At 48.3% G+C, this 15,142-nt stretch overlaps 1 protein-coding gene across 1 annotated transcript in view; it reads right to left on the reverse strand.

Annotated features, from left to right (window-relative positions):
- The window catches only part of LOC133359005 (uncharacterized), a 42,803-nt gene extending 27,994 nt beyond the window's left edge, over positions 1-14,809 (reverse strand). Inside the window, exons 1-13 of the mRNA XM_061577380.1 lie at positions 14,765-14,809; positions 14,505-14,650; positions 13,080-13,255; positions 10,452-10,533; positions 9,684-9,868; positions 8,618-8,697; positions 8,292-8,325; positions 6,738-6,851; positions 5,307-5,424; positions 3,690-3,868; positions 2,193-2,280; positions 1,511-1,668; positions 308-384 (exon numbers count right to left, since the gene is read on the reverse strand). Coding sequence (XP_061433364.1) covers positions 308-384; positions 1,511-1,668; positions 2,193-2,280; positions 3,690-3,868; positions 5,307-5,424; positions 6,738-6,851; positions 8,292-8,325; positions 8,618-8,697; positions 9,684-9,868; positions 10,452-10,533; positions 13,080-13,255; positions 14,505-14,650; positions 14,765-14,809 — 1,482 coding nt within the window. The remainder of the gene's footprint in view (positions 1-307; positions 385-1,510; positions 1,669-2,192; positions 2,281-3,689; positions 3,869-5,306; positions 5,425-6,737; positions 6,852-8,291; positions 8,326-8,617; positions 8,698-9,683; positions 9,869-10,451; positions 10,534-13,079; positions 13,256-14,504; positions 14,651-14,764) is intronic.
- Positions 14,810-15,142: the final 333 nt, after the last annotated feature.

Here is a 15,142-nt window from a genome sequence, read left to right on the forward strand (position 1 = left end):
TAATCTAAATAATCTAAACGCATGTTGATTCTAAATGTAGAGAGAAAAACTGGAGGACCCGGAGAAAAATCAACGTGACCACAGGGAGAACATGCAAACCCCAAATATAGAGGTGTTAGAGTCGGGATCGAACCCACAACTTCCTGTATACCAGACGAGGTAGTTAATATCTGACCACGGCGCCCCAGAACCTAATTGTGAGCCATGCAGTTTTATAATTGTGTTTGTTAAGTATGCTGAACGATTGTGATAAAGTAATGGATTATAAATAAGTCATTCGCTAAAACAAAGTCAGCTTCTGTTTTACCTTTGCCTTCCAAACGCCGACGTTGCTGTCCAGCGGCGCGTCCTCATCAGCCGAGGTTCTGCTCCTCCTGGCCACCGCTGCCGACACAGAGACAGGGCCAGGTGAGCACACATGGGGGGCACCCAGCAACTCCACGGCACCATGCACGGCCACGGAGCAACGTCTGAAGTTCACATAGCCAGAATTCCTCATATACAACAATAACTCACAATCTTAATGCACCCATAACATACAACAAGTGTCTCACAGCGTGGAAATACAAATGAGGAAACGGGAGAGAATGGCACGGACCAGGCAAAGGAGATAAAAGAGAAAATAACAAATGAAAGAGGTCCGAAAACATGGTTTAAAGGGAAAACTTTGAGGAGAAATTTGAAAGCGCCAGTTGGTGAGATATTTACTACCTCGCCTGGTATGCAAGAGGTCGTGGGTTTGATCCCGACTCTGAAACCTGCTGTATATTTGGCGTCTGCATGTCTCTCTCCCCGTGGTAGTGTGAATCAACATGCGTTTAGAGTATTTGGCTGCTGTAAATTTCTACATATGCCACTTCGTCGAGCTACCATTTGTAGCCAAGTTGCTTCTGAAAAAGAGCTACATAGCACAGTGGGCCTTGCCTGGTAAAATACAAGTAGTTTAGTTTAAAGCACAGAGAGAGAGAGAGGTGACCAGGTGGAGTTGCCTGGGGAGGGTGGGAGCTGGGCAGAAAGAGTGGGAGCTGGGAAATGTGCTGACGGTGGGATCCACGATGCGTGCGTCAAAAACTAAATCCCATGAAGGAACCGCGGCCAGCCTTGCTACCATCCAGAAGAGAGCGGAGTCTGCAACGGTAAAGTTACAGGATGTCTACAGAGGTATAGCAGAGGCCTGTGGGATGGACATAGTGCAAGAGCATTGGAGTAGAAGGGCGAGAGGAGAGGGGAAAGGGGAAGTCATGAGATTTATGGGGTGCTTGAGCTGAGTTAAAGTCATAGATGCACGATTGGTTTGGTTCTAGTAACAGAGCTTTACAACAATCAGCTTACTTCATGGGACCTCCTTTGACAGTAGCAGAGGCGTCCTCTGGTCTAACAACGTTTGAGACGAGGCTCAAAAGAAAGCTGTCTCTGGTGTGGACCAATCAGTTTCAAGGACAATGCATATATTATCAGAGTATGTTAAAACCCAACACAGAGGCCAACGACGTAAACCACGCGGCCCAACCTGCGGGAGCGGCGTGCACCTCCGCCTCGTAGCCGTACAGCTTCTGCACCTTGACCACGTCGCAGGGACTCAGCGAGTTGCTCTGTCCCATGTGCAACATGCACAGAACGTCCCTGGGGATGATCGTTGGGTTGCGCTCATCCACGGAACCTGCCAACCTAGAAGACCACATGCGTACACGCTGTAGTGAATGAGTAATGTTACGCACACATACATTGTGGTGTATAATTAATGTTACACACACACGTACATGCTGTGGTGCATGAGTAATGTTAAAAACACACATACATGTTGTAGTGCATGAGTAATCTTACATACACACACAGGTATATTCTATAGTGCATGAGTAAAGTTATGCACACACACATGTACATGCTTTTGTGCATAAGTAACGTTACACACAAACACAAATAACCCCAATATAACCTTGACAGATTGTTGGGCCGAGGGCTGTAAGTGAGCACCTATAAAGGCTGGCACAACACACAAGGCGGGGTGGGTGGCCAGTACCACACCCGGCCACCTTTGTCTCCCTAGTAGCAATGTTTGTACACCATACCAGTCGACCTAGGGGAAGCACAAGACCGGTTCAGATAATCGTCACTGGTGTTGGCCATGAGCAGGAATCAAACTCGGCTCGGCATGATCATAGCATAGCACGCGAACACACACACATACGTACATGCTGTAGTGCATGATGGAGCTGCAGTCGTAGGGCGCTACCAAATCCTGTTCGTTTGAATTGATGTCCACAATCTGCTCTTTCCATTCTATGAAAAACAAAGAACACCTGTGATATCGCATCATCACTGTTGCAGATGCCACGTACACCACATATAAGCATATTTTGCTCAGATTCCCTCATTCCATGCACACTGGGTGACAAGTGCATGGAACCGTGCTGCATTTTTCACGTTCGCAGATGCATACGCAGCCTCGAAACCAGTCCACTGACCCCGCAGGAACCTGTGCTTTGTGTAGTTTAAGTTAATTTTGCTTAAATTGTAAAAAAAATTGTCTCAAGAGTGAGAAGCAGGTGCCACTACTTATTTATTTCATAAGTTTACGAGGTGGCCCGGTAGTTCAAAGGACTGATACCATCTCATTCAACCATCTCAGAACCCATCATGTTGCTTATATCTGTTTATTGTAAATGTTGTGGTTTCACGCTTCAACACACCGGTGGGCTAAAGCAGTGAACTAATTGTCTTTTGTCAACGTGACACTTTTTTACTGATTGGCCGTGTCGGGTGGTGGAGGGTTACGACACATTTATAAATAACGCGATCTAAACCCAAAAACGTTGATTATGAATTGCTTATATCTGTCTGTTCTTTATTTGACCATATTAGAGAACAATGAGATGCATTACATTATTGGTTCATTAGCCATCACCTCCACACAAACTGATCTTTCATCCTCTGGAATGCATGCCATTTAATGGCTGCCACTCTGTTATTACACTTGATGATCGACCAAGTAGCGCCAATGTGTGTTGTGAGGTGCGATTGGACATTTTATTTACATCACCTTCCTCTGGCTCATTACAGTTTTAGCTTTACTGATAAATTGTCCAGCCATTTATTATCCTTTCGTTTTTTCAAAGTACCAGTATGACTGTACTGTAATGAATGGTTGGACAATTTCTCAGTTAAGTTAAAACTGTAATGAGCCAAAGGAAGGTGATGTTAATGACGTTTCCAATCAAGTAAAGTAATACCGTACTGTGTCCCCGCACCTACAATTAGCACAGTTGGCTACATACGGTATGAAAGAAATTCAACATACATACATACAACACCCCGGTTTACATTGGGGATGCGTTCCTAAAAGGTGAGACGAATATCTAAACGACGCAAATCAAAGCAATTTTCCAGTACGGTACATTTCTTTAAGTCGTTCATGTACAGGGTAGGTGGATGCAAAGGCTGAGGCGATGGATACGAGAAAGGACGGATGCTGTCAGCGAAGGAAGTGTGGGTTGAGGGGACGCAAATCAGGTAGCAGTATTAAAATAAGCGGCAACATATTTGCGAAACTATGTAAAAAGGGGAGGCATAAATCGGGGTACGACTATATATGTATTTTTTTTGTGTTAACTATACATCTCTCTCCATAAAATACCTTCACTAGACAGACTGTGGCTGCTGAGGGTGATACTGCTGCTGATGTCTCTCACCTTTCTTGACGTTCTCTGGCACCACCCAGACGTGGTCGTCGCGGTCGCTACGGCAGTGCTCGTGCTGGAAGCCGAGTGCGTGCATCAACTCGTGCAGCACGATGCCCTTGGTCACCTTGCCGGGCTCCAGGGACAGTGGCTGCTCCCCTCCCTGCTTCCCTGGCAGTGACCAGCTCTTGCTGAGAGGCATGGGGGAAAATTACCCATTTTGACATTTTAGGATTGATATGTAATCGAAAGACGTTATTGTCTTGGTTTGGTCTTTGATTTCTGTTATTGTTGTTTTGTTGCATTTCCCAAGCATCCATTTCATCTTGAGAAATCTGCAAATATATATATACTTGTGCAACTTGTATGTACACCCTTTTTTATTGAATTGCTTGACTTTTCTCTATTTTACTCTTGTATCCTCTCTAGTATTTCTTATTTATGCAACTTGCTGACCCGCTCCTAACCAACAGCTGTGAAACAGAGCTTCATAGTTCATCAGATTCCTCCAGTATGAATACAGATGTAATGCGAGCGTAAATGGGAAGGCCGGATGTGACGATCCGAGAGGGAGGAGTCAGGGTCACGTAGGAGAGAGGTTATAGGAGGGACCCCAGAAGAGATCAGGGCCAGTCGATGGAGTGAACAGGCGAGACCACGTTGGGTGGCCGCCGTGCCATCAGCCACGTGGCTGATAGGGCTGGCACACCGCCAGCTAGCGGTGTGCGGAGAGAGAGCGGAGTGTGCGGGGCGCACAGGGCTAGCAGAGTGGCTAGCGGGGCCGTGCGGGGTGCACGGGGCTAGCAGAGTGGCTAGCGGAGCCGTGCGGGGTGCACGGGGCTAGCAGAGTGGCTAGCGGAGCCGTGCGGGTTGCACGGGGCTAGCGGAGTGGCTAGCGGAGCGTGCGGAGTGCACGGGCAGCAGAGTGGCTGCAGAGTGTGCGGGGGCACATGGAGCAGCGGGGTGGCTGCAGAGTGCGCGGGGCGCGTGAGAGACGACGCTGGTCCGAGGAGGAAGCCAGCGGGGTGCGGAGGAGAAAAACATAAATAAAGGACCAACGGAGAGCGACATCGTGTGAAGGAGTCCTTTATTACACAGATTCTGATCTTCATTACTTCCCATCAGAGTCTCAGCAGACAAGCCAGTAATGAGCCGAGGAATAGATGAAGGCCTCCCCAAGCCACCGACACCTCTCACGATCTTGCGATGCAACAATCCACCTGCACATATTATTCTATCGCTGCATCTTCTTGGTCGATGTCTTCTCGGATGCGTTACACCAATATTACACTTGACGAAAATCCCCAAAGGTCTAGGGCATTTACTTTGCAGGTGTAATACCTGTTTTGAGACCCCCCCCCCCACCCTCCACACTGTAGGGTGGTAATTCTGGATGTGAATTCTGCGAGTGGATACTGGGTGTGAATGCTCAGTGTGAATTCTGGGCATGAAAGCTGGGCATGCATACTGAGAGTGAATGTTGGATGTGGTTGCTGGATGTGGATGCTAGGTCTGATTGCTGGAAGTGATTGCTGGTAGTGAATGCTAGGAGTGGATGCTGGATGCGATTGGTGGGCGTAAATACTGAGAGTGAATGCTGGATGTCGATGCTCGATGTGAATCCCTCACCCGCCCAAGTCCTGGATGTGAATGAAGTCCGTTTCACCAGCGTGGGGTTGGAACCGGACGCAGGTTTTCTTCTCAAACTCTTGTGTCGCCTGTACGACCGCCTCCACGTCATAGTCGTCTGACAAAAACACAATGCCCAAGTTTATTTATTACTGGCACATGAGTGGTATGTCCACCGACAGAGTGTTAGAATCAGTAAAGCTGCGTTAGAATCCACTCGTATGCAGGACCGTAGCCTTAGAGCCCCACTCTTACAGAAAGAAACTTCAGTGAGAGGCAAAAGCTCGCTTTCTTGGCTTTGGCATCGCCATGAAAAGTTATGGTGGTGGTGGCTCAGTGCCTCAGAGGTGATTTCTGTTTTAGAGACGCTGAGCTAACAGCACTGAGAACCTGGGATCCAAACTGGGTTTCAGTCACCCATTATAAAACTGGGTTCTCAAGTGTCGTGAGGTCATGGTTTCTACCCGAACACTCATAGCTGTCATAAAACCCAATCGCAATGTACCTGTATTTGGGATTTGACCTACATGGGTATATATTTGTATATAACCGCAATGATGAATACAGGCGTCACTGTGATGCCATGAGAGTATGAGGACACGAGCGAGTGCCATGCAGTGTGGGATGCAAGATGCTGACTGAAGGGGCCTCGGCTAGCCGAGCATCGATCCCCGGGGTGACGCGCCACTCCATGTCGCTCGCTGCGACAGCTCTTCATGGTCATGGCATCCCCTATATGGCGAGATGTTAACTCCTTTACCTTGGTATAAACGAAGTCGTGGGTTCGATCCCGACCCTGACATCTGTAAATGTGGAGTTTGCATATTCTCCCCATGGTCGTGGGGATTCCTTCTCCGGGTCCTCCAGTTTTTCACTCCACATTTAGAAACATGCCTTTCGAGTATTTGGCTGCTCTACATGTCCACGTAATAAGCCACTTTGTTAAGCTATAATTTGTGGTCAGGTCGCTTCTGAAAAAGAGCTATATAGCTCAGTGGGTCTTACCTGGTAAAATAAATGTAGTCACTTATTTTGTATCTCAACACAAAACGGCAATGGCCCTGCCAATATGCAACTGGGATCTACACCGGGCCGGGTGCCCCTGTACTCAAAGCGCATTGCACACAATAGGACGCTGGATTGCTCAACATCAAGCTGACTGATGGTCAACTGAGCCCCTCATCCCTCTTGGGTCAATTAAGTGAATATTGTTTTGTTGCATTGTCGACAGCAGGTGTGCAATGGATGGACTGGCCATTGTCCAAACAATAAAAATGTAATTTCATCCAAAAGCTGGACCAGCATCAACAATGAACTGGATTAAAGGCGATATTATAGTGATTACACTGAAACATAAAGTAGGAGATGAGTGCAGTGTGAACCCTGCAGCATGGAGCAGAATGAGCGTGCTGTGGTGCAGGAGGCACTCACAGAAGGCAGCTGAAAGCTTGTACGGGATGCACACCTGGCCACCCGGGCCTTGGGGCCAGCGTCCTACTCTGCCTGTGGAGACGCCGTCCTTGACTCCACAAGGCGAGGGCGCTCCTGCCGAGACACGGCACACGTGGAGGGCTCCGGCACGTACTCCGGAGCGCCGCTCTCACCACAGCGGCAGCAGCGGTGGCACGGCGAGCGAGCGTCTCCGCGTAACTGTGACATTCACCACCACAGCCCTGCAGCGCGCTCAACTAGTACAGCAACTCTGCTCTCCCAGCCAGCGACGAGGAAAAAACCTGGGAGCGAGGTTCAAGGGCCACTGCACTCTGTGCTCAAGGTGACCGGAACTGAGGGGCAGATCGCTGCCAGCCTGTGGGGTCGTAGTGGCGACATGACGGCTGTGCAATACAGCCTGGGTACTTTCAAGATAGTTGTCCTTCCCCTGCACCTCCAATTAGCACGGTTGGCCATGTGCAGTGAGAAGGAAGTTTAACATACATACAAGCAGTTTGTGTCATGTGCTGTGAGATGCCAGAACATGTGCTGAGGTTCTTGGTTAAGGAAAATGTCAGTGCAGCTACAATGTGCAGAAGGATTGTTATCTGTACAGTTTGGTGATATGCGTACCTCATGCAGAAGTATTGGGGTGATGTGAAACGTTTTTAAATGAATGTGAGTCGATAGCAACTGATGAGATGTGTGTAAATGTCTGTGTATGTGTAGTGACATAAGAAGGGAGGGGCTGCTGGGGGCTCTGGGACCCTGGGCGGGCCAGGCGCTTAAGCCTCTTGGCGCCAGGCGCTGGGTTCCCAGGCGGGTCAGACGCTTAAGCCTCTTGGTGCCAGGCGTTTGGTTCCCGGGTGGCCCAGGCGCTTAAGCCGCTTGGCGCCACCAACGGGGGGGGGGGGCTGTGTGTGCTCTGTGGGATATCTGGGGGTGCACACGGCCCCACCCCTCGTTGGGGACTAGGCATAAAAGGGGAGCTCCCTGGACGATCAGGGCCAGTCGTAGCTCAAGACCCAAGACCCAAGACCAGCCATCTGAGGACCCTGGGACGCTGTGAGAGCCAGTGGTGGGACTCTGGAACTCCCGACTCTACGTCCTTGTGAGGGCGAGTTCCAGAGCGTAGCCAGAGTAGTGTATCTAGGCTGTGTACCTAGGCTGTGTACCTGGGAGTTGTTACAGAGTAGTTGGGCTGTTGGACTGTTGAATTGTAATAAAGAAGTTACCTCTACAAGTGTCTCCGGAACCCGTTATATATGTGTCCTGAAGAATGCTATGTTCTGGTATTAAGGCATTTGAATACGGATGGTATAAAATATGTGAGTGTAGCAGGACAATACCGCTAAAATTAGAGTGTGTTTCATTCCATTTAATAAACAAAAAATGACAACAGTACAGATTACAATTGTGTATTACAAGAAAGCACTGCCTGCACCTGAGTGCCACTGCCTATTGCTGTGCAGTGGTGGTGATGTGTTCATTGCAGACATGGCTTTCCTCAAAGTCAGCTTCTTAAAACTAAAGAATAACCATAACTGCGAGTACCTCTCATGCTGCTACCCTTCACCTCCTGGGGCAGCTGCAAAACAAACACAGACAGCTGAGTCAACACAAACGCACGTGACTGCTGCTCTTGCTCAGAGCCACTGCAAGCGCTGCTGTACAGAAGAGGTGGCGAGGTGTGCACGTGTCGAGCCCTCTATCACTCCACTGCTGGATGCGGGTTGCTGAAGCATACACGTGGGGGCGTAGAAGTACAGTACAACAATGGGTTTTGCTGCACTTCTCGTTGCTGCTCGCGATGTAGCCCCACAATGAGGTACACCGGCTCCTTATAAACGGAGCCCGGGTGACACCACCCATGCACGTACCTTGTTAAACAATCTCATCGCGTCTTCCTTCGTGCAGGCACCAGCATCTCTGTGCGTGGTACCGGCTCCTGCTCCAGCTCCTGCACACACAACGAAAAAAATCAGCTGTATAGCCTTAACAGACAGTTGGGGCATGTGCTGTTAGCAAGCACCTTTGAAGGCTGGTATGGCACACGAGGGGGTAGGTTGGCCAGCACCACACCCGACCGCCTTTGTCTCCCCAGTGACGATGTTCACACACCGCACCAGGTACAGATTTGAGACTGAGTCGACCTAGGGGAGGTCCAGGACCAGCTCAGATAATCGTCACCTATGTTGGCCATAAGCAGGAATCTAACTCGGGTTGCGGGGTTCGTAGCACAGCTCGACACACGTACAAGCGCACACGCCAAATTTAATGCACAATGCGATGCACTCAAGGAAGCCGCTGTGTGTGGGGGGATGGCGAGTGCACCACTGGCTCAGGGCCACCAGCAGTGGTGAGCGCCGTGCCATTGTTCATGAAGCAAGGAGACGCTGTAACTATCTCGCAGGGTAGTCACGCTGGAACTGCTCCCTGAGCTCACAGATGCTGCTGCTACGGCTGCTGCGGCTACTCCTGCTACTGCTGCTACTGCAGCTACTTCTGTGGCTTAACACGTAGGCTTTTGCGACCAATTATAATATGCATAATACAGGTTTTTGTGTTAGATCGCCTAAAATATAAATGTGTTATTGACACACCACCACCCGAGACAGCCAATATAGTAAGGTTGTAATCATCAGTAAAACTTCGTACTAAAATTAAAAATTACGTAGGTTTAATCTCCAACACACCGGTGTGCTGAAGCAGTAACTAATTGGCACATTTTATTTACGTGACAAACCTTCTGCAATTTACCCCAAAAACCTTTATTATTGACTTCTATGACTGCTACTGCTGCTGCAGCTGCAGATACTGCTGCTGCAGGTGTAGCTATTGCTGCCACAGCCACTACCACTCTTGACTACACGTGCTGCTGCTATGGCTGCTGCTGCTGCTATGGCTGCCACCGCTGTGACTGCAGTGGTTGCTGCTGCCCCGCACCTGTAGAGGAGCCAGGCTGTGACGCGGCTCTGCTGGGTGTCGCTGTTGCGGGTGCTCGCTCGAACATCTCCTTGATCTTCTCCACGTCCCCGTCGCTCAGGCTGTGGCCGCCTCCAAAGCGGCGCGTGCTGCTCTTGTCTTTGGGGAGCATGGTCGGGCTCTGCCCATCTCTGGAGCCGGCCATTCTGTAGGCACAAGGATGAGAAGTGCAACTCAGGGTCGGGAGTCACTCGGTCCATCATCCCTCCTAGGTAGGGTCGCCAACCCTCATAGATTGGCTGGGAGTCTCTACTAGATATGGCATCAATATCCCGGTGACGACTGAAAAATATCCTGGAGATTTTAAGAATAGGATATTTTAAGAAATGTATTAATATAATGAATGCAGATAATTCAAACATATGTTCATTCATTGTGAAAACATAACAGTGTCATCTGATTGCGTCCCTTGACAGCGTGATGAAGTAACACGTAATCTAAATCAGACATACTACCATAACTATAGATGACATTTTGTCACGTTGTTTGAGAAAAAAAATATCCCGAAATTGCTTCATTCAGAGTTGGCAACACTACTCCGAGGTTGACAAAAAAAAAACACCACTTTGTGATGCATCAACGGCAGTTGCACTAAGCAGAGACTGGCTCTGCCTGCCATGGGAATGTGGACTTTCTAACATTGGTTTGGGGCCGTCAACGTGGATATTAGCGGACAACCCTTTACATTCACCCTACGTGCGCCCAGTAAGCCAAGACCGTGCGACTCACGTGCTGTAGTGGGTGATGGAGCTGTAGTCGTAGGGGGTCGTATGAACTTGTGACGTTTTCCTCTCAATCGCATCCTTCCACTCTGAAACATACACAGAACACAGCGTGTACAGACTTGCACAAACCATCCACATTCATTGGAATATCTTAAATCACGCATACAATCAGAGCTCCCCATTCACTACGCAATGGTGGCGACGCCTCCAACGGTGTCTGTGCTAGGCTTGGTGGACCAGCGGTGAAGGCTCGCTGATGGATCATAAGACAGACCAAGGGGATATGGGTTTGCATAATGGAGTAACTCATATCCATACCAAATGAGCCCTCATCGCCTACCAAAGGCTACTACTACAGCTGTGTTTGGCCAGCAAAGAGTCGTGGCACCCTCCATCTCAGCCGGTCACTTGCAACAGTCCAAGCCTCCGCAGCAGCAGAGAGTAGCCCGTGTCCACATGATGCTTCCAGTTTCCGCCACAAGATGTCTCACTCCGCACCTCAACTAAACTCGGGCTGTACAGGATTATCTCACTTAACAAGCGAGAACATAAAATGTAATACCACACATAAAGAACTACAGTTCTTGCAAGGGCCTGGGATTTATGTAATTTGAAGGGTATATAGTAGTGGAGGGAGGGAGCACCACAAGCTATGCAGGACCGCTGGTTTAAATATCACACGCCACTGGTGTTAGCAGTGGCTGGGAATCAAACCAGGGTTGCTTGGTTCATAGTCACGATACGGGGATGCGAGACAGAGCTCGACTCCCTGTCCTCATTAAAGTCTGAAATTAATTAGCGCCGCCACTCACCCCTCCCACCATCCACCCATTACAGTGCCACCACGAGGCCCCCTCCCCCACTCATTAGTATGAGTACAGAGCACCGCAGTGGTGACATGAATTGCCTCGCCTGGTAGACAGGAGGTCGTGGGTTTGATCCCGACCCTGATACCTCCATCTTTTTCGACTTCCATGGTGAATCTGTAAAAGATGTGGTTCCAGACATACAGTACCCTGGCGTCTACAAACTAAGGTGCCTCTGTGGTAGCAGTTATATTGGGGAAACCAAACGACATGTCTCGGACCGCATCGTTGAGCTATTATTCATGGCCAGGTTGTGGGAACACAGCACAAGAAATCTGGTAAACAAACAGCAGTGGGCCGTTGTGCGCCCGGTTCCGCCACGGTCTCAGCTCGCTAAGTGAACATTTTGCTTGTTTCAGGAAAAAGTGGGTCTAAATTCAAATTGCTCGTTATTGCAAATTCTCGAAGAAAGAATGCTCTTTACTAGCCTGTAGAGACTCGTTAGCGGACAGGGTCTTCTCCGCATCCATCTCACATGGCCGAATAGAGTTTAACTGCCTCTCGACGTTCACGTGGTTGACGTTTCTGCGGCAGGATACTCGCTATCATTGCGTCGTTAGTCACGAAGTTGAGCCATTACATGTGGGACACCTCTCAGCTTGACGCACTGGCCCTCCGTAGCCTCCATGTCTTGGTCCCATAAGAGCACGACGAGCACGACGCAGTTTGTCGTACTTTCGTAGTTTTGTGGTGAGACTCAACCACTTCCACTGCCACAAATTATCGAGCTGTCCCACTATAGATGATTTGCGTCGATGGATGTCGGGGCCCAAGCAATGTGAACTTATCTGTGGCTTCAACTGCCTGGCCAGTCACAGAAACAGGAGACAGTGCGGTACTGTAGCCAACGTTTTGGATACCCGTAGTGCTGGCCACTGGGTCGAAGCTAGCTAATGTAAAGGTCAACACGATCGGGCTTTCCATAAAGGGGACCGCATCATTGGCATTGTCAAAGTCTGTGAACAGTTCTGTCCCCCAAACATCTTGACACAATCCAGGCGATGGCAAAGGCAGAAAAAGGGCCAGAGCGATGATGCAGCCTTTGTACATGGCTCATGTTTTTAAGCTATATCCAAATGATCAAAAAAATGTGTGATGAGCAGTATATCATGAAACCTTTTTTGCCAGTATGAAAGAATGAAAAATAACAATAGGTTTTACCCTTTCTGGCACGGAAACAGATGTTAAGATGTTGAAACACCAACCATAAACCTATTGTAAGGCATCGAGTCTGCATTAACCACACATACTTGTGGCAAAATATGCAAACAAATTATGTTCTTATAATATATGCAACGTGTAGGCCAATTAGTTTAAATGACAATGCAATAGGTATCTATTTTGTGTTTGAACATCTTAACACCTGTTTTATTGCCTGAAGGATAAAGCCTATTCTTATTTTTTCATCATTTTGATACTGGCAAAAAAGTCCCATAGATATAAGCTATATCCAGTTATGAAAAAGATATTAAGGTATCCGGACACACAAAATATCAGATTAAAAAGGCACAAAAACATAAGTGATTTTAGATCGTGAATGGTAAGCTGTATACACAAGGGCCTATGATGAAAAACAGTATAGCAGATACAGCACATGTTGAGGGGGTGGATCAGCTTCACTCCTTATGACTTATGTCTCTCCAGTTGAGATGACAGCACATTGTGGAAAATACTTTATTGAGTTCAATTTACTCAGAGGAGGCTTAGATCAGGTCCAGACACCAACTGCTGCAGATGTGCATCCATCAGCTCTCCCCGCACCCCACCTGGATCGATGTTGTGGCTCAGCACCCAGACGTGGTCGTCGCGGTCGCTGCGGCAGTGCTCATGGTGGAAGCCGAGCGCGTGCATCAACTCGTGCAGAACGACGCCCTTGGTCACCTTCCCAGGCTCCAGGGACAGCGCCTGGTCCCCGCCCTGACGGCCCAGGAACGACCAATTCCTGCAGAGACAACCCCTGCATGAGCACGGAGCCCCATTCACTCACCACTCATCACACAGAGACAACCCCAGCCTGAGCATGGAGCCCCATTCACTCACCACTCATCACACAGAGACAACCCCAGCCTGAGCACAGAGCCCCATTCACTCACGACTCATCACACAGAGACAACCCCAGCCTGAGCACAGAGCCCCATTCACTCACCACTCATCACACAAAGACAACCCCAGCCTGAGCACCAAGCCCCATTTACTCACCACTCATCATGCAGAGACAACCCCAGCCTGAGCACAGAGCCCCATTCACTCATTACTCATTACACAGAGACAACACCTTGAATGTGACTATTCAAACTCCTCTGCTTAAATAGCCCTCTATAGTGTTAGAGCTTCCAGTCCACCCAATCTTCATTTTCTGTATCATCATATCCATATGTTTAATTTAACACGTAGGCTTTCACAATCAATATTATAACTCATTATTGATTTTTGGATCAGATAAAGAGAGTTGAATGTGTGTTATAACTCGTCCGGCCGACACAGTCAATTACTACAGTTGTCACGTGAACAAACATGGCAATGTATTACTGCTTCCGCACTGCTCTGGTGTGTTGGAGAGCAATTAATATCATTTAACAATTCGGTACGTTTTGCTGGTAGTTACAGCTTCACTATGGTAGTTACAGCATGATGATGACAGAAATTTGACTTTCGCAATCTGACCCAAACATAAATGATTTATTATAATATCTGTTCTTTGTTGAATTTTTTTACATATCATTTAAAACAATATTTAACCTAGGAATGCACTCGGATAAATTACATCAAATCAACAGCAGTTCTGATTCCTTAAGACGGCCCCTTCCCACGAGTAAAATCGTAGAGATGTAGCAAATATTTGATTCAAATTGATCATTATGCTCGTGACAGATGGATAGAACTGTAAGAGCTACTGCTGACTCACGCTGTATGTGCCTGGTTCACTGGGACCCTGTCGATGCTATAGGACCTCAGTGGTGCTGGACCCTAATGGTCTCAGCATCCCTGGCCCCAGCTGCTGCTGGAGCTCATGAACCCCAAGCCGTGACCCCGCCCTGACCCCATCCCCTGCTTCTACTCCCCTCCACGTTTCTGTCTCTGGAGTGGCTGTGTCTTTGTTGTGTCTGCGTCACTATATTGGCCGTGTCTCTCTATTAGTAATGTCTCTGTCGTGGCCGTGTCTCTGTACGGTCCGTGAATTCGTGTCTCACCCATCCCACGCATGGATATAGATGTAGTCGGTCTCGCCAGAGCGTAGGATGAACCGGAGACACGTTTTCTTCTCAAACTCCAGCGCAGCCTCCTCAATCTTCTTGACGTCGCTGTCATCTACAGGAGACGCAACAAGACACTGTGCCTGGTGACCTTATTCAGTAGAATAGCAGCAAAGACAGGCAGTGAGAGCAGCACAGTTAGTGAGAGCCATTTGGTGAGCAAGGGATGAGCAAGGGTGGACCACAGGGCAGTTCACCACTTGGTGTCCCTTGCATGTGTATGCAAATCTCATATAGCCCATGATTCAGAATGTATTTCAGACGAAGAGGAGTAGGTTCCAAATCTCACACTTGAAGAAAATCGAATATTTGCAGTAAGAAGATGGAAAAAGCTCCTACACAAAATGCTATAACCATTGACATGATCAAAGAAGCAGGATCAATTGTTGGAACAAATTTTAGCAGCATTCACTAAATATGTATGCATAAATGAAATACCATGGTCGTTGATAATAATGTTTGCAATGGAAGTTATGACAAGGAATTAAAGATGTACATTTTAACCACCACACGTGTGAAGCCGGTGAACCATAATTCCCGAGGAAAAATACGTGAAACACGCAACGACTTTACGC

The sequence above is a fragment of the Lethenteron reissneri genome, chromosome 64 (genome assembly GCF_015708825.2).
Source record: "Lethenteron reissneri isolate LAM-NWPU_2019-01 chromosome 64, ASM1570882v1, whole genome shotgun sequence".
NCBI lineage: Eukaryota > Metazoa > Chordata > Hyperoartia > Petromyzontiformes > Petromyzontidae > Lethenteron > Lethenteron reissneri.